We start from the raw sequence: 19,116 nt of genomic DNA on the forward strand, positions 1-19,116 counted from the left end.
TGGCCAGACTGCTGACAAATTTTGCCCTGCATTGCAGATGCGATTTAATTATTGCAATGAACCCAATCAGAAATAATTAATGAAGAGTTTATAATGCGTATTGGGAAGATCATCCACCAAACCAGGGAGGTTTTCTTTCTTCTCTTGCTAAATTGCTACACTCAGCAGCTTCATGGCTAATAAGTTACAAAGCCCTGGTTTCCTTAATTTCAACTGCTAATCCCTTTTGATAGGGCAGAGGTAGAAACAGCTAATGTCAGATGATTATGAAGTCATCACTGCTGCTCTGAAATGCAAACTGTAAGAAGAGCCACGAGCTATAGTTACCAATGTTACATCATTGTAGTCACTCCTTTGCTTGTATTTGTTAATTTTGCTGCTGGGTAGGATTTGCTTAGCAGACAGACACCTGTGTCCTTTGTGCCCTTTGTAGCTGCTTGATGATAAAAGTTCTCAGTGAGTGATGGTGCACGCAATCTCTCATTTTCTGTGTGTTTATCTCCCAGGGAAGAACTGCCTTCAGACACACTCGTGGGTCATTGACCAAGTTAATTCAAAACATCAACTAAATGGCCTATAATAGCAACTATTTGCATATAAGTGCTAGGCTGCAACTATGCTGGATTTCCTACTGCAGGTGCACAGTGCAGAGTATTCAAATCATGCTGCCTGATTTGATGATATTCTGGAGATCTCATAGGTGAGAGTTCATTGAACTCAGTTTGCTCCTTTTGCTGTGTTTTCTGCTTCATGAACACAGTTGTCAAATGAATATAATGGGTAGTACAGGGTTGTTGATTTTTTTCCTGTCAAGGAGCAAGACGATTTTATGAAGGCTTAAAGATCTAAATGAAAGGTCAATTGGCATAATCAACAATATAAGTAATAAATCTGTTATCACGCGTTCAACATCATTACCCAATTAATGATTCCTTCCCCTGGGTTAGAATTGTCATTACAGCGTGCAGATCATGGCAATTCTCAATAGTCAGGTATGTTTTTTAATGTACTTTGTGGCCAAGATAATTTAAAACACAAAAACTACAAAAGACATGTGGTTCCTTCGTTTTCTAGGCATCAGTAATGTCCTCCTTTAAATTAAAAATGCGTATAATGGAACAAGAAGAATAAACATCTAATATGGAAATGGACTTGGTTTGGGATGTTTACATGCTTGCACATCTTGTTGCATTATATTAGTTGAAAGCAGAAAGAAACATATTCTGGCAAGGCTCTTGGTCACAGACCAAAATAATTCCTTGTCTTTTGCAGAAATGAGGGAAGAATGAGAACAGGGACAGGGACAGAAAGGCACATTTCAGCACCAGGAAACAAAGAAACCAATTCTCATGTCTTCTCTGCTGTTGTAAACCAACCTTCATTCACTGGAAACCATTGTGTTTAAAGATACTACATTGAAGATCTTCTGGAGAGACTGACTGAGACAAGAAACTGGCCTGTTCTGATTGCTTGTTTTCTAGTTTTATACTACTAATAATTGCCTTTTCCCACTGAACACCATATATTGTTGATATATGGTGCATAGGTCAGCAATGATATTATTAATACTGAATTTAAATGTATTCTAAGCAGATAAGTAGCAAACTGTTTACAGATGCGGAACTGAGAGTGTAATTAACCATCCTGCTTAATGAGGTGTTAGTGGGTATCACCCAAGAGCTTGAGGATATGTATAAAACATGCTTTCATCTACTACTTAGACCTTGCTCTTATCAGTGCCTCATCAAAATGAGCTCTCAAGAGCAAGCAACAACAGAAAATCCCATTAGGAAATAAAGCTTCAGAATGCATTAAAGATCCTGAGTTACTATTGCAGGACTGGCAGGGCTTTCCTCCAGTACCAGAGGTCTAACATTAGGCACCGCTTGGTCTCAAGCCCTTAATTCAAAGGTTATCTCCCTCCCAGAAAACTTGATTATAGTTTGAAGCCCAAGGAAGCGCTGTGGCCTCTGGAGGTGCATCACTAAGAGGCACGTGCAGGGAGACAACAGCACAGCCATATTCTGATATAATTCCTTAACTGAGTAACTTCACAAGCTTCTTCTCCAGTTAGGGAACAACTTGTGGTCAGTTGGTGGTGAGAATCCTGATGGAATGCACTAGGACTGCTGAGATATTCCCTAAAAAAACAGCAAATGTGGTAAAGGTAGGAACAGCAGTGAGCTTATTATATACCTGGAAGCTCTATTTACTTATCTGAAATTTGACAAAAACATATTTACATATTTAATTCCATGCCTCCTCGCAACATAACAATGCATTATTTACAAAGGTAATACACACACATACAAAACGTCTTCAGGCTTTAGGTCAGAATACCTTGCACATGGTGTTCATAAATTTGTATCAGATGAACACACTAGGTATCCTCATGCGGGCTGTATTTCATAGCTGTTCCTGGGGCAACGTAAGGATCTCATTGTTGCTGGCCCTGTTCTAAGCCAGGGACTCTACTGACCTACAGAGATTACTTTTGACCTAAATTATTCTTTGATTCTATGAATCTGTTTGAAACATAAAACAAGGTTAGATAAATGCTCACCAAAATAACTATGTCCTCTGTAAAAGAAGCCAGCAAGTTTTGGCCTTTCCTGGATGAGAGTTATGTTATTTAATACCCTTCCCTTCCTCTATATCAGGTGAACTCATTCATTTGCAGTTGTGTAAGATCATTAAAGTCTCAGGTTCTGAAACTTTAAATACAAACTAAATATTTAAGAGAACCTGGGATTAGATTCCACTGACCTTCACAAACTCCTTTGAGTAATTTATATAAATGAACCTACTTATTATTCATAAAAACAAAATACCTGAAAAAATGTAAATGCAAGAGTACTACTGAATTTTGCAGCTGAGATCAGAGCTAGTCCATTAGGGCCATAGCCAGTACTTCATCATGCTGCCAAGTGCACTGTAGTGCCTGAACTGCTTTTAATTGTCTCAAAATTATTCTCTTTCTGATCATTTAAGGGACTACTGTACTTTTGTTTTAGTCAAGCCATAGTATACTAGAGTAAATGCCAAACCCCTCCATGCTTCATTGCCCTAGAGCAGCACAGGGACAAAACAACTATACAAGAATGCATTAAATCTAGCTGTGCTTTTTTTCCAGTCCAAAGTAACACGGTGCAGTTATTTTTAATTTCTGTGCAGGAGCAAGTGTTAAACAAGCTACATGTGACCTAGCTTGCATTTTAAAGAGGAAGGATAAGGAGAAAAATTTGTAAAAGCTGCACAGTGCCAGACACAAAGACTGTGAGACTGGAATTAGGGGATCCCACAGCTTGGCCTTGTTCTCATCCTTCCCCATTGCCATCTAGTTAAGGCTGTCATCTTTTAGGGGGACGGTTTCTGCACCAGCCATTAGGTATATATATCCACAATGGCTAAAAAATAGCTTAGGGTGCCTTCCTTTCCCTCATCTAACTAGAAAATTAAAGGTGGGGTGAAAAGGGAGAAAGAGAGAAAGAGAAAGAGAAAGAGAAAGAGAAAGAGAAAGAGAAAGAGAAAGAGAAAGAGAAAGAGAAAGAGAAAGAGAAAGAGAAAGAGAAAGAGAAAGAGAAAGAGAAAGAGAAAGAGAAAGAGAAAGAGAAAGAGAAAGAGAAAGAGAAAGAGAAAGAGAAAGAGAAAGATGCTATGCCAGGACACAGGTCAGGGTGGTCAGTGAGCGATGTCCTGAAATTCCCTCAAGGAAAACATTTTCTTTCATGGTCTGCAGAGAGATCCCCAAAAGCCCAGCCCCTCAGAGCTCACCTTTTGGTGGTGCTTTTTCCACCCGGGAAATCTCTGTGCTGAGTAAAAAGGCACTGCAGTGAGTCAGGGCAGAGAAACATGTCTCTTTTGTGTTCGTGAATCTATTTTAGAGTTATGTTGACCTTTACACAAACTTTTACTTAATAACACCTCAAGTAAAGATACTGGGTCAGAGACAGAGCACTTTTTACCAAGGATAGAAGGTGAACAGGGCTCTCGGGAAAGTCATCAGCCATTAAACTGAAATATTACCATTAACCCATAGGAAATGCCTAAACAAGGTGTTATTATTGGTAACATAGATGAAAAAGAAAGATGAAGAAAACAGAACTAAGCATTTATTCTGTTTTAAAAGTGAGATCCTTTTAGTAAGAAGCCATCTAGTCCAATCAATCAGCTGGGAGTTGATTTTACTCCAATCTCCATTTTATAATTTCTTAGCAGAAAAAATGCAAATAATTCAAATAATCTCATTAAAAACAGTTCACTCAAATTAGCCATACCCATTTATTAACTTAGGTGTTTAGATGCTGAACACACATAGCTGTTTTTTTCTTACATACTTTATCTCTCCTCTCCTTTCCATACCTCATACTCCTCTCAGCAAATTAATCATCACAAAAAGGAGAGATTTAATTCAGTGGCACAGAACAGGCTGTGTTGAAGTGTCTGGTTTTGGGTCTATAAGCATATCTATTACTAAATGGCTCTTTCTAGAAGACAGCACAATGACTCTCAGTCTAATGTGCTTCATGGCTCAGAAATTAAAAAGTGCTGATCTTATGTTTTCTTTGACTAGCTGAACATTAAGTAAATATCTTTACCTTGATAAATGTAACAGGTCACATTTTGTGAATAAACTAAATGCAGGAAATAGGCCTAGAAGGCACCTCTTGAAGTATCAATTCCATATCATGCTTTCTACCTCCAGTTAACGTTACATATAATGTTGATGCTAACCAGCTCCATATGAAAAACAGATATATCAGGGTCAAAAGGCCCCAGAAACTGAGGTTGAGAACCCAAAAATTCACATATTGATCGACAAATATATTTTAAAAAGATGTTTAGCAATAGCGACAACTCCTCCTTCTTTTTCTTGACCTTCCTCTGTGTGAGTCCTAGCATTGATAAGGCTTTCTCTCTCCAATTAACTGTTCAGTCTTGATCCATGCCCTAAGCTGATCCACCCTCCACAGCAGAGGCAGGCTCCTGCCTTCTGATAAAGTGAGGAACCCCAACACATATTTGGATGAGGGAAGAGCAGAGATGAAGTATGTTCACTTTGGTAACCTCATTTTGGCAGCTGCCAATTACGGATCACTTGACTTATCAACTTTAACTTCCTTTTACTGGAATATGTTATGTGTAATTACTATCAACAGAGTACTAAAAATGTTTCTAGGGAAAATGGGAAAAAAGGCTTGAATATCTTGACTTGTTCTTTTTTTCTGCAGAATATCTGGCAGAATTTTGGAGATCAAAAAGATCAGAGGCTGTTTTGGAGCCTCTGCTCTGTCTAAAGATGAAAAGCAAAAAAAAAGGACAGAAACCCTTCCATACTTCAGCTTTACACTGTTATAGAGACCAAGAGAAAATAAAGCCAAACCACCAGCTCCAGCTGTCACAGCAGCACAGTGGAAAGGGGTATTGTAGCACTTTTCTTCATTTTTGGTCAGACCAGCTTTCTGCAAATGGAGTAGGAGAGAAGCCTATGACCCAAGAGCTTCATGCAGAGGTTAATACTGGCAATGGTGTTACCGTTGCAATGCACTGCAGCCTTTTTGAAGCTGGGAGTCTTCTAGGTCCACTCTCTGAGCTGAATAAGAGTTTGGGGAGTACACGAAGGTGGAAAGCCTTGCTGACCCCTGAGCCCCCTGAAATAGTCAAGAGTCAATGAGACTCTTTTAGAAGTCTTATTTCACCCTGACATATGCAGGATGCATACATGCATGACTATACACGCACACGCACACGCACACGCACACGTACATATACATATACATATACATATACATATACATAGCACCTAATGTTCTGAATTTGTACTGGAAAGCAATTCTTTATTTCTGTAAGATGCCACTGAGAATTTTTTGAGGAAAGGATTTGTTTCTTCCTTTTCTTTGTTTAATCCAAAGGGCACAGAAAGAGATGCTGAGCATGGAGAATTTGCCTTAATTTCCCCAAAGTTACTGAAGTAAAGTAAGAGTCTTACTTATCTCTATATACTGAAAGTTATAATTGTAGATCTTTTTAAACACATTAATTCCTTTGTCTGTACTGAGATTGAAAATTGTTAACAGATAATTATTATGTCTTTTTTACCTTTTAATTAAAAAGTTAACTGCTATTGGTAAGTGCCAAGTAACATCTGCATGCTATTCATTTACACATTCACTGGCTTCTGCAATGAGTAAAAACCTACAACACTCTTCAGGATTTGAAAGGTTCAGGTAATTGGAGTTGAACTCTGAGAATGGCTTTGTTTACACCAAAGTTAGGGACACATCTGTGAATTACATCCATCAAAATACTTTGGCCAGACTGAAGAATTGATACTTATATTTGGGTGGGTTGTTTTTTTTTTAAGATAGAAGATGACTCACACTGTACTGTAAGTCATGTCATGCAACTCTCCAGAGAAAATACTCAATTTTTCCAAATTATACGTGATATTTTTGTGACACTGACAGCAATAAGATTTTGTTGGAACCATTGACTTATTTCTCTTGCATGGGAACAAAGGTCAGACAGTAACAAAGTCTCTAAGGACCAGATCTTCAAAGGTATTTTGTTGCTTAACTACCCATAGCCATTAGCTTCTTAATTAAAAGGTAAAGAGACATACTAATGAGAGCTAAGCCTGTGGAAACTGTCTTTTTTCTAAATTTTTTTTTTTTTACTAGGGCAAATTAGCTGATATGTATGAATGACCAGTCGCACATCACACAGTGTCTAGGACTATGCTTGTTAAATCTATTACTATCAAGGAGCAAAATGAAGCCTATAATTATGGCATGTTTTCTATCATTAAGTTCACATTCCAGGCCCCTTTCTGTTCTCCAGTATTCAAAGGTATACATCTTTCTGAAATGAAATCACCATCTCTGATTTCAGCTGCAACAGGAACTTCTTGCTTTCAGAAGGTTTTGTGAAATTGTTCCCTCTCTTTAAAAATTCATAGAGCATAAAACCAGAAAGAGGCATAGGTTTAATTTCAATGTACCAATCTCAAGTGCTGTGAAATGTCAGGTTTTGCAATCACAGTCAAAATTCAAATACATTCTACCAGAGTGACTCTGCTCTGATGGAATTTGGAACACCTTTCAGGGCACAGTCATATTTTCATTTTTGGTGGGTTTGATTTGATTTGAATCAAATTTTGACTGAAAAATATAACAGCTAAGCCATAATCTTCCCTTGTACTCTGTGTTACTGTATTTTGTGGAGCAATTCTGCAGCTAATCAGAATTCTTCTAATAAAACTTCACTTAATAAATGCCTTCAATGGTGGAATTTAAAGTGAAGCAAGACTGTGCAGTTGTGTGTCATTGCCAATTACAAAGACTGAGTGTACACTTAGGCCTTTTGTAACATATGTGCCACGCATGGTTCTCTAGTTATGAATTGCTCAGTCTTGCAGAGAATAGCCATCTTCAGTCCCCTTTCACAGGTGAAACTCTGTGGAAACATGCAAGTCTTTTCTGCTTCAAGATCCAGCTCAGATGCTCTCCTCTCTGCTGAATCTTTCAGGTAAGTGGGAGTAAAAGGCAGTAAAATTGCAGTCATATGCCAGCAGACAAGATTGAACGCATACTGAGTGCAGACATGATTAATAAGAAGATGGTATTTTAATATTCAATTTTCAGAAAATAACAGCTCTTGAAAATAGATTAGCTTAGAACATTTTCTCTTTTTAGAAGTGTCGCTACTTAGCTGTGCACTTAAGTAACATAAAAGCTGAGCTTTGGGGCACCTTTAAGTTAAAGGATTGCCAGAGGTTAGAAAGGCTGCCAGCAAAGGGATACCTCAGAACTAAACCCTCGTGCCATCAGACAGTGTAAATGACAGAATATAAATAAAACAAATAGTAGGGTTACCTTTATTTTAAGTTCCTTCTGAAAAATTCAAGTTGCTGATGTATTTCCAGAACTCAAGATATGTCAAACTATGCCGGCTCATAGATTAGAAAGTCAGATCTGAGGTTGTACCCAAAGATAGGATGTATCTGTGTGTCTGTATGGCTGTGAGTATATCCAAGAGATTAAGTTCAGTAGGCTCGCACTAAGAAGTAGGAGAGGCAAATTGCATTTCAGTCCCCAGTTTACATCTAGATTGCTTTGGTTGGCCGTGGAAGTATTCTCCAGTAAATGATATGTCAGCCTAGGGGCAGGGAACAAGATTTGTTCAGGAGAGGCACAGAGGGCAGAAGCATGTCTGCAGGTCAAGGACCCTCACTGGGGAGAGGGATGTCCCATAGAAACACGGAATCACCAGGTTGGAAAAGACCCCCAGGATCATCGAGTCCAACAGATTGCTCTCTCAGCAATCTGTCTGAGGGCAGCTTATGCATCTTATACTGTGACTACATGCTGCTATACATGCAAGTTGTCCTCAGAGCAGAGAGTTATTAAATAGAGTGCACTGCCATAGCAACAGTGTCATTTTTTCTAGAAGAAACCATGCCTAGTGCTGTATTTGAAAAGGGTGGCACCTGGCTATGAACTCAAATTTAACACAGGGCTCCAAGAAGGGGAGGGTTTCCACCCTCCTCCACTTCTCCCACCAGCTAATCTGCGCAGCTCATTTCTCAAAAAGCTAGCTCACATCAATCCTGTATGCAGGTACTGAACTGGAACTGCAGGGATGTCCTGCTGTGGGTGGGTGCTGCAGTGAGGGCATGGCTGAGTGTTGTTGGACCTCTGTGCTTCCCCAGGTGCAGCTCAGTGTGCTGTCTTGTGCACCTCTCTTGGAAGCTGTGAGCTCTTCAAAACAAGTCACAAAATAAAAATGTTGTATGTTCTCCTGCTGAACCTAGTGCAAAGATCCTTCTTTGCTAACGTGCTTCTCTGTGTACAGTGAAGAACAGTCTGAATTATCACCATGAGATTTTCTGCTTCAATTTGACACTTCTATTTTGATGGTAAAAAGCAAGACCAATAGGATTCCTACCAGTGTCAACGGGAATGGAAAAGTTTTCTCTCTCAGGAGTCTGTATCATGTACCATGTGACTGTGAGCCTTTTGGTCAGGGATAACCCTTTAATAAACTCCTGCCAGAGGATGACTACTAATGCAAAGTGCCCATAATTACTTTTCATTGGAAAATTTTGCCACGTCGTACAAAATCTTCTTCAGGGGCTGAACTTCACTGTATATAATTTGGGTCACTCTGCTGACACTTCTGAAGCCGCAGAACAAATTGCTGCTCACGTAATAAACTCTTACCATGCTTATTGCCCACTTAGTCCACTCACAACAAAAGCTGTGACAAATAATATAAATTGTAAAAAATGCCAGATACTGAAGCCAAAGATGATATTTCAAATTGGGTTTTTCCCCTCTTCTGTTGTCACTAGTAACCTGGAGAAGCCTTAGGGGGAAAAAAAATGTGGAAGCTCCATTCAGGTTTCCAGTTCATGAAAAGAAAAGCGCCTGCAGCATTGCAATCCCAAGTTGTGAATGGCAGGATTCATACTTAACCTATAATCAAGAATCATACATCCATGCATTTGGTGAGGTGATTCTCCTCCAACCACCTTGTGCTGTGCACTGTTTTTTAAAGTAACGGTGCATATTTGCAAACACAGCACCGGCTCAGCTTGAAGGAAATCACATACTAGTTAAATAATGCCACAAACTGCAAATATACCACAGGGCAAAAGAAAGTCCTCCTCCTGCTTCTGGATCAATGCTGCATGCGTTCACATAATGCTGCCCACCTGTCTACTTCCCTGCAAGCCTGGAATCCCAGATATTCTCACTGAAAATCAAGACCATGAATGGACCAGTAACCAGCTTATACTAGTAATCACATTAGCAACTGAGAACTAACCGCACTGGCTCTTACCTTGTCAGGAGCAAGCAAGTTTCTGCAGAACAAAGATCGCTCATGATTTAGCATTTTATTCCTGCCCAGAAGTCAGGGCAGCAAGTTACTAAGTCGATAGAATAACATGTTTATCAGTCCAAGTAAATGGGTATGAATGAATTCACAAAGGTAAGCAGGTCAGGTTGTGCCAAATCAGGAGCCCAAGTGGAAGAAAAGGCAGCACTCATCCTTATTCAGAGACAATTCAACTTCTTCTCTGTCTGAAGTCTCCAATGCCTGTTTACAACTTATCTCCTGAGCTTCCTCCAATTTCCTAGCACCCTGAAGGAACCAGGAGGCAAACCATGCATCTTCCACCCTCTTGCTATCAACCCCTACTCAGCCTGCACCTCCCCTCCACAATCTCACCCTTCTCATACCCACATTCACAGCCCTGAGCAGGCCCTGGTAAAAACTCTCCCTACATATTTCTTATAAGCCATCCTTAAGTATTGAAAAGTCACAATAAGGTCTCCCCAGAGCCTTCTCTTTTCAAGGCTGAACAACCCCAGCTCTCTCAGCCTTTCTTCATAGGAGAGATGTTCCAGCCCTCTGATCATTTTTGTTGCCCTCCTTGGGACCTGCTTCAACAGGTCCATGTCTTTCTTGTGCTCCAGAGCTGGACACAATACTCCAGGTGGAGTCTCCTGTGAGTAGAGCAGAGGGGCAGAATCACCTCCCTCGCCCTGCTGGCCATTCTTCCTTTGCTGCAGCCGAGGATATGGTTGGCTTTCTGGGATGTGAGTGCACATTGTCAGCTCATGTCCAGCTTTTCATCCACCTGCACCCCCAAGTCCTTTGCAGGGCTTCTTTGAATCCCTTTATACCCCAACCTGTATCAATACCGATGTTGCCCTGACACAGGTGCAGGACCTCACACTTGCCTTGTTGGACTTCATGAGGCTCATATGGGTTTACTCTTCAAGCCTGTCAAGGTCCCTCTGGATGGCATCCCTTTCCTCAAGCAAATTAACTGCTCCACTCCCCTTGGTGTCATCTGCAAACTTGTCCTCAATCCTGCTATGTCATTAATAAAGACATTGAAGAGCATTGGTCCCTGTACAGAATCCTGGGTAACATCACTCATTACTAGTTTCCACCTGGACAGTAAGCCACCAACTGTAACTCTTTATATGCAGCCATCCAGCTAATTCCTTATCCATCTAACCATCCATCCATCAAAGCTATGCTTCTCCAATTTAGCAGCAAGAATGTTGTGGGGACCATGCCAAAGGCCTTACAGAAGTCCATATAGATGACATCTGTGGCACTTCCCCTGTCCACTGATGCAGCCACCCTATTGCAGAAGGCCACTAAATTAATCAGGCATGATTTGCCCTTAGTGAAATTATGTGGGCTGTCTCTAATCATCTCCTTGTCTTCCACCATATGGTTTGACGTGTCTTCCAGGAGGATCTGCTCCATGATCTTACTGGGTACAGAGATGAGGCTGACTGGTTGATAGCTCTCAGGGCCCTCCTTTATGCCCTTTTAAAAAATGGGTGTGATGTTTCCCCTTTTCCAGCCACTGAGGACTTTGATTGCCATGACTTCTAAACATGATGGAGAGTGGCTCAGTAATTCCCTCAGGACCCTGTGATGCATCTTGTTAGGTCTCATGGACTAATGTACATTCAGATTCCTCAGGTGGTTTTGGATCTTCCCTTTCAATTGGAAGGTCTTAATTCCTCTTGTTCCAGCCTTGAAGTTCAGGGACTTGACAGATGTGGAAGAGAGATTACCATTGAAAATCAAGGCAAAAAATGTGTTGAGTACCTCGGCCTTGTTGATGTTGGTTGTCATGAGCTCTCTCATTTTATTTACCAGAAAGGTAAATTTTCCTTAATTTTCCTTTTCTCCCCAATGTACCCATGGAATCCCTTCTTATTATTCTTTGCATCCTTTGCTAAATTCAGCTCCAACTGTGCCTTATCTTTCGCGATCCCATTCTTACATATCTGAGCAGCACACCTGTATTCTTCCCAGGATACACATCCGTTGTTCCACTGCATGTGGAGGCTTTTTCACTCTCAGGAGGAGAAGCCCAGCCCACTCCTGCATGGCAGGAGTGTTGGCAGGAGTGCTGGGAGGAGTGCAAGGCCAGGCAGGGGCCATGCAGACATTCAGGTGGGAGCAAACTGAAAGCTGTGGCAGTGCTGACTGCAGCAGGATGGCTCCATGTGCTTTTCCATCACTGAGCATCTACTTGTGGGTGGTACTGATGGTGAAGCTTCAGTTTCTATGCCTCTGCAACTCAAAGGGAAAACATATTTTCCAGAAAGGTCTCACAAAATTTATTTCACTGTCTCTATTAAGACCATCCCTGAACACAGATTTTAATGAAGAGAAGAGGCTGCTGCAAGGAAGGTTCTGGAAGTGGAAAGGTTTGGCAAGCTTCTTGAGCTCTCCAAAATAATGTGTTAACTTTTTTATTGATTTGAGAAAAAATTCAGGCAGTTAAACGCATTCCCAGAACAAATTGAATCTATATTTCTACACTGATACATGAGTTAGAGTTTCTGAATGTGTATTGCCAAATATAGTAAGTGTGCTCCATTGAAAGATGGATGCCGTCGTACGACAGCACATTTCCCAAAGTTTTGTTTTAATTATTTGTTCAGAAAAATTATCAAAAGGAGTCTTTCCTATCTAGCTGCGATATATTTCAACAGAAGTGGCAGTGAGACTCACATTACGGCTTGTGAAGCTCCACAGGGACAAGCAACAAAGCCAGGTGGTAGTGAGTGCTGTGTAACTTTGACTATTTAATACAACCACATGCATTCATTTACATCTTCAGGCTGCCAAATTAAAGTATGTGTCTTTGCGCATACCATTTGAGGTCTGCTCCCACCTGGGACTGGAGGGAGCTGGGTCCATCCCCAGCTCCCAAGCTGAAGTGGATGGAGATGGTTTGCTTTCCCTGCCGGGGATGCTGCGGGGAGCAAAGGGGAGCATGGCCACACCAAAAAGACAGGGTGTCATCCAAAGGGCCCTGGACAGGCTGGAGAAGTGGGCCTGTGAGAACCTCATGAGGTTTAACAAGGATAAGTGCAAGGTCCTACACGTGGGTTGGGGCAACCCCTGATTTCAATACACGATGGGAGATGACGTGATTGAGAGCTGCCCTGCAGAGAAGGACTTGAGGGTGTTGGTCGATGAGAAACTCGGCATGAGCCGGCAGTGTGAACTCACATTGGCCCAGAAGGATAACTGTATCTGTGGCCAGCAGGTCAAGGGAGGTGATTCTGCCCCTCTATTCCTCTCTTGTGAGACCTCATCTGGAGTACTGTGTCCAGTTCTGGAATCTTCAAAGTAAGAAGGATATGGAACTGTTGGAGTGGGTCCAGAGGAGGGCTACAAAGATGGTCAGAGGGCTGGAGCACCTTCCCCATGAGGACAGGCTGAGAGAGTTGGGGTTGTTCAGCCTGGAGAAGAGAAGGCTCTGAGGAGATCTTCCAGTGCCTGAAGGGGCTACAGGAAAGCTGGAGAGGGACTATTCATAAAAGCTTGTGGTGATAGGACAAGGGGGAATGGGTATAAACTGGAGAGGGGCCGATTTAGACTAGCCATTAGGAAGAATTTCTTGACTGTGAGGGTGCTGAGGCACCGGCACAGGTTGCCCAAGGAAGCTGTGTCTGCCCCATCCCTGGAGGTGTTCAAGGCCAGGCTGGATGGGGCCTTGGGCAGCCTGGGCTGGTGGGAGGTGTCCCTGCCCATGGCAGAGGGGCTGGAACTGGATGATCTTCAAGGTCCGTTCCAACCCAAACTATGGTTCTGTGATTCCGTGACTCCTTGCGCCTGGGGAAGGAGGAGGCGGAGGCGGCGAGCTCCCAGCTCAGGCGCGGGGCGTGCCGACCGGCCGCCAGGGGGCGCCGCGGCCTCTCGGATGCCACGGGGCGCGCGGTGCCGGGCGCGGCGGCGGTCGCGGCGCTGATTGGCCGCCGGGGGCCGGGCCGGGCGCGGGGCGCCGCTTCTTAAGGCGCGGGCGGCGGGGCGGCGGGAGCGCTGAGCCGGGGTCGGGGCTGCCGCGAGCCGGGCCGCGCGCGACATGAGCGAGGTGAGCCCGAGGGTCTCCCCTGCTGGAGGAGGTGATGGGGAGGGGGTGATGGCGAGGGGCACGCTCCCAGCGCTGGGACGCCGCGCGTCCTGGTGGCGCTGAGGGTTTTCTCTTCGCGGGGTGCGGGTGTGGAACGCGTGGCTCGGGTTCAACCTGTCTGCTGCTAAGCAGGGCTCCGCGGGGCGTGCGCCCCTTCCAGGCGGACGGCGAGCCGCTGTTTTGCCCTTTGGGAGACCGTGCCTGCCAGCAGACAACCCTTTGTTTGAAAAATCTTGCTGATTTAGCTGGGGAGGGACTTTTTACAAGGGCGTGGGGTGGTAGGACAAGGGGGAAAAGTCAGACTAGACCTTAGGGAGAAGTCTTTGATGATGAGGATGGAGAGGCGCTAGCACAGGTTGCCCAGGGAAGCTGTGGCTGCCCCATCCCTGGAGGTGTCTGAGGCCAGGTCAGACTGGGCTTTGGGCAGCCTGGTCTACTGGGACATGTCCCTGCCCATGGCAGAGAGGTTGGGACTGGGTGACCTTTAAGGTCCCTTCCATTCCAAGCCAGTGTGTGATTCCATGAATTTAAAGATGTGTTTTGTGCTTTCCTATGCAGAAAGAAGGATTTGGTAAGTTGTATGAAAGTTATCTGCTAGAGCTCATGGAAAAAAATGCCCTGCTTGTAGTTGGATGCTGATGTGAACTTTATAAATAGTGTCCTGGGAAGGATTACAGTTAAGGAAAAAATGTAAATAGTGCCAAACATGTAAGGATCACATGTAGCCTTATAAATAAATGCACTGAAGATTTTTGCTTATGTTTTTTCACAGTGGAAAAGCTTTCTGGGACAAACTAATATTTTGGTTATTGAAAGCATCATCAGGCAGGGCAACTACTTGACAATGTAGTCAGCCAAATGCTGGGCGAGTTCAGCTAGCGGATCTCACATTCTCTAGAGCAACTCTTTCTTTGGGAATTGCTAGACATACTTGTAATTGCACCTTACGCAGCACCTATTTTTGGAGTCTGTATCCTGTAAGGCCTGCTGCTTCATTAAAAAAAATGGATATTCTTTTCCCAACAGCAAAAATAAAATTAAGAACTGTACCAAGTGAGTTCTGACTAGCTGTTGTGCAGGTGTTGCACCCTGTTGTATCTTTACATGAGGTGTAAAGGTGTGATAGAGTAACATAGTAGCATGGTCTCCAGATCAGGGATTTAAGAGGAGAAGCTTACATCTTGGCTTGCAGGTCAGGCTAAATAGGGAAAGCAGAGGAAATCCTCACTGTCCTTTTCTGCTGCTTGCAGAGATTAGGCAGTCCAGGTGTAATGCACCAGACTCTCTGTGAGTTCTCTCTGGCTATTGCCTGTATTTGTATGAACTGGATAGAGTTCATGCAGTGTGGGGTTTTTTTCTGCAGTCACTGTTTCTTTGCAACCCAGGCTAGCTGGATTGTTCTGTGAAATGCGGCAATGATATACTGGTCCTTAAAGATAATGTTTGGGGAAAAATCTTCTGGTGAAGAGTAACAATTGGGTGATATTGCTGTACTTACTGTAATTGTACAAGGCAAGTGTTACAGTTCCCTGCTCGACTATATTCGTTCAGTAATTAACCATCCATAGCTTGAATGAGATTGCTTGCCTTTTGGATTTTAAAAGTCCCAATGAACATCCAGGTCATCCCCTATACCACCATAGTGGTTATTTATTCATAATACATTTCCTTGTGCCTCACAGAAGAGTATTCCTAGCAAACCCTCAGAGATAGAAATTATGTCTCTGGTGCAGCACAAAGCCCTGTACATATGACACTTAGTGCTGCACTTGATGTCTTCAGTGCTACTGTCACTGTTGTTCAGCTGACAATATTGGAGAGTTTATCACTCAACCACAATGAAGAAAAGCCTCCTTGCTGTTACTTGCATGTCATTTTTTACTCAAAAGATGTTTATTTTTCCAAAATGCAGATGAAAGCAACTGGACCACTCCAAACTACCTCACTGCAAAAGACTTCTTGGAAAATGAGACAAAAAAGATTAGCAGAAATAAAACTCTTAGACATCTGTTTGCTATATTTGGATGGTGGTCTTTGTGGATCTCACTTTTAATGTTGTAAATGAAAAATATTTTTATTTTCTCTGTTTTAATCTGCTAGAAAATCTGAGGACAGGGTGACTGGAAAGAGGCTCAACTAGAGCCATCAAAAGATTATCCCAAATAGAATGGTGTTGGGAGGGCGGGAAGGTTTTTTTTTCCTTTATGTAAACAGTTGGGAGGATTTGAGTGGAGTTTGAAATGTGGTTACAGAAATCTCTGAAGAGAGCTTTTCAACCCTCAAGTTATCTGCTGAGACTTTGTGTAGATTCTTTTTTTTTGCTGCTTCAAGCAAAATTAACTTATTTACTGTTTGTGGGCAGTGTTAACCAGTCTCCTGGTGCAGAAAGCTGAACAGGAAGCAGCTATTCATCTGACTATAGTACTTTCTTATTTTCTAGCAGTTAACTTATTTTTTTTTTTTTTGGTAAGGATAAATAACTTTTCTACAGAAAACCCCAATGCTTCTTCCTCTGCAGTATTTAAATGAAAACGTGTTTAAGATGCTTAGTCTGCTGGGCAGAAGTCCGTCCCTGTAACTAGCTCGAGGGAACTTGAGGTATAAGAGTTTACCTAGTAGCACTGCAAAACACATCTAGTGCTTCCTGGGGCTTGGTTTTGGTGGCAGATAGACTGCTTAGCTGTATGGGGAGCTTCTCAGGAATGCCACCTTATAGTGAAATGCTTTCATAGGTGTTGAAATAGCTCTGAAAATCTGTCCTCAAATAACTGAGAAGCCTTTTTTTTGAGTCTGTAGGTGTTTTCTTTTATTTTTAATGAGGCTAGAGACAAGGGCCATGCTGGAAAATCGACTGCTGTCAGTGAGCTCTTGTCAGATGCAGCTTCTCTGTTAAATACCTCTGGTCACATAGGCTTAACTGAGGGAGGTAATATCAGGTAATGGACTCACAGGCTAATCCCAAATTGCTATTCACAGCCAGTAGTTTTAATAGTAAGCCTCTAGACTCGCAATACCACAGGGAATCACAGAATCACTAGGTTGGAAAAGACCCACTGGATCGAGTCCAACCATTCCTATCAGTCACTAAACCATGCCCCTCAGCACCTCATCCACCCGTCACTTAAACACCTCCAGGGAAGGTGACTCAACCACCTCCCTGGGCAGCCTCTGCCAGTGCCCAATGACCCTTTCTGTGAAAACTTTTTTCCTCATGTCCAGCCTGAACCTCCCCTGGCAGAGCTTGAAGCTGTTCCCTCTTGTCCTGTCCTCTGTCACTTGGGAGAAGAGGCCAGCTCCCTCCTCTCTACAACCTCCTTTCAGGTAGTTATAGAGAGCAATAAGGTCTCCCCTCAGCCTCCTCTTCTCTAGGCTAAACAACCCCAGCTTTCCCAGCCGCTCCTCATAAGACTTGTTCTCCAGCCCCTTCACCTCATGCCACTGGATTCTGCCCAGCGGTCCAACCTATTCAGATCCCTTTGCAGAGCCTCCCTTACCCTCTATCGGATCCACACTTCCACCCAGCTTAGTGTCACCCGCAAACTTGCTAAGGGTGCACTCAATGCCTTCATCCAGGTCATTGATAAAGACATTGAATGCTGCCATCTTATCCGTGGTTTAACTATCTGACATGTTGCAAATGTCTGGTCATGGTGACAGTATTGCCCTCGCATGAAAGTTCACAAGAAGCATTTCATCACACAAACATTTTTACAACGGTCATTACCACTCTGCCCTCCTCGGAATGATCTGGCTGTCATCAGTCATCGGGTCTGGATTTGTGAAGAAGCACACTTAAACAGTATGGTGTTACAGCCCTGGGTGTTCTTCCAGTGGTCCAGGAATGAAGCACTGTGTAAGGAGTCAGCATGTACAATAGCATTAGCAGAATGCATTTGTTTCCCTTTCATATTAAAGAGTCAGAGTGGTATTGTTTGGGTAAGAGAGGAGTCCAGCTTTAACAAGTTATTTAGGTGACTGACTTTAGAAGAGCCATTCAGGAAATCTACCTAATCAGCCCTCATGCTTGAGGCACCTGTGATTTAAGAACTTTCATTGGAAGAGCCTTGCACAATTTGAGTGAAGTGATGTACTGATTGCCAAGGTCCTGATGCTCACCACCTAAGGCAGGATTTGAGACAGCAGCTTTATGTATTTGAGGAGCAGCCTAGCTACCAAGACAGTAGCAAGAATGTTTTAGCTTCCTTTTGAAACAGGAATCAAACAATCAGGCACATGTAATTCTTAAGACAGGAGAGCTGTTAGGGATTTGACTCTGTAAAGTGCTTAGGTCTCTTAGTTGGGGAGGCTGAGAGCTAGGGACATGATCTCTGCATAAATCTAGAGTTTTTTTGTCAAACTTTGAATACAAATAACACCAGGTCTTTTTTTCCTTCAGTTAGCTACAGCAAACTCTTTTCCTTTGCCTTATGTTGCCTTTGGGCTCTTGAATTCTGCAGCAACTGTGAAGTGTGTCCGCTTTCAAAAGGATCATGAAGGGTGTTGGTGTGACCTGTAAAAGGGGTGTGCAAGGCATTCATGGGGATGAGCTGCAGACAGCCCTCTGCAGCCTGGAGTACTGAATCTTGGAGCTCCTATCACCTTCAGTGGGAGTTACTTGGGCAGCCAACTAGGCAAAGATGGGTGATTCCCTGGAAAGGTGACATAGCCTAACACTAGGGTCCAAGAATTTTTTTTTTTCCTGAATTTTGAGCTTCACCAGTCTAGGGTGGGAGATGACACTAATCAAGGCAGTCTCTGCAATGGGTGTTTTCAGAACTGAAAATACCATACGACCTGGTGGTTTGGGCGTGCCTGTAAGCTGGCAGAGTAACAGAGGGTGCTTGCTTTCCTGCAGGCTGAAGGAGCACCCAGAGCATGTCTCTATAACTCTGGGACATGTGCAGTCACCGAGAGGCTCTTAGAAAAGAAGGGCATGGCCAAGTCTGAAACGTGGGGCATGTGTGGAAGCTTCTGCCTGAAACTGTAGCTGCTTCAGGTAGTTAAATGGGAAAACTGACATCCTTTGGTTGCTCTCCTGAGTTCAGTTGAATCTGTGTTACCAAAATGGTACTTAGGGGCTTAGAACAAGATGTATTTAAACACTGAAGTGAGGATTGTACACCGATAATCCTGGTGGCACTAAATCAAAGAGC

The 19,116-nt window shown here is 43.0% G+C and overlaps 2 protein-coding genes across 2 annotated transcripts in view; both read left to right on the forward strand.

The window, feature by feature from the left end:
* SH3BGR (SH3 domain binding glutamate rich protein) overlaps positions 1-19,116 on the forward strand; it is a 614,594-nt gene that overhangs the window by 113,656 nt on the left and 481,822 nt on the right. The window lies entirely within an intron of this gene.
* The window catches only part of PCP4 (Purkinje cell protein 4), a 51,094-nt gene continuing 45,828 nt past the window's right edge, over positions 13,851-19,116 (forward strand). Inside the window, exon 1 of the mRNA XM_069849938.1 lies at positions 13,851-13,924. Within this exon, the coding sequence (XP_069706039.1) occupies positions 13,916-13,924 (9 nt within the window). The 5' untranslated portion in view covers positions 13,851-13,915. The remainder of the gene's footprint in view (positions 13,925-19,116) is intronic.

The sequence above is a fragment of the Phaenicophaeus curvirostris genome, chromosome 1, assembly GCF_032191515.1.
Source record: "Phaenicophaeus curvirostris isolate KB17595 chromosome 1, BPBGC_Pcur_1.0, whole genome shotgun sequence".
Classification (NCBI taxonomy): domain Eukaryota; kingdom Metazoa; phylum Chordata; class Aves; order Cuculiformes; family Cuculidae; genus Phaenicophaeus; species Phaenicophaeus curvirostris.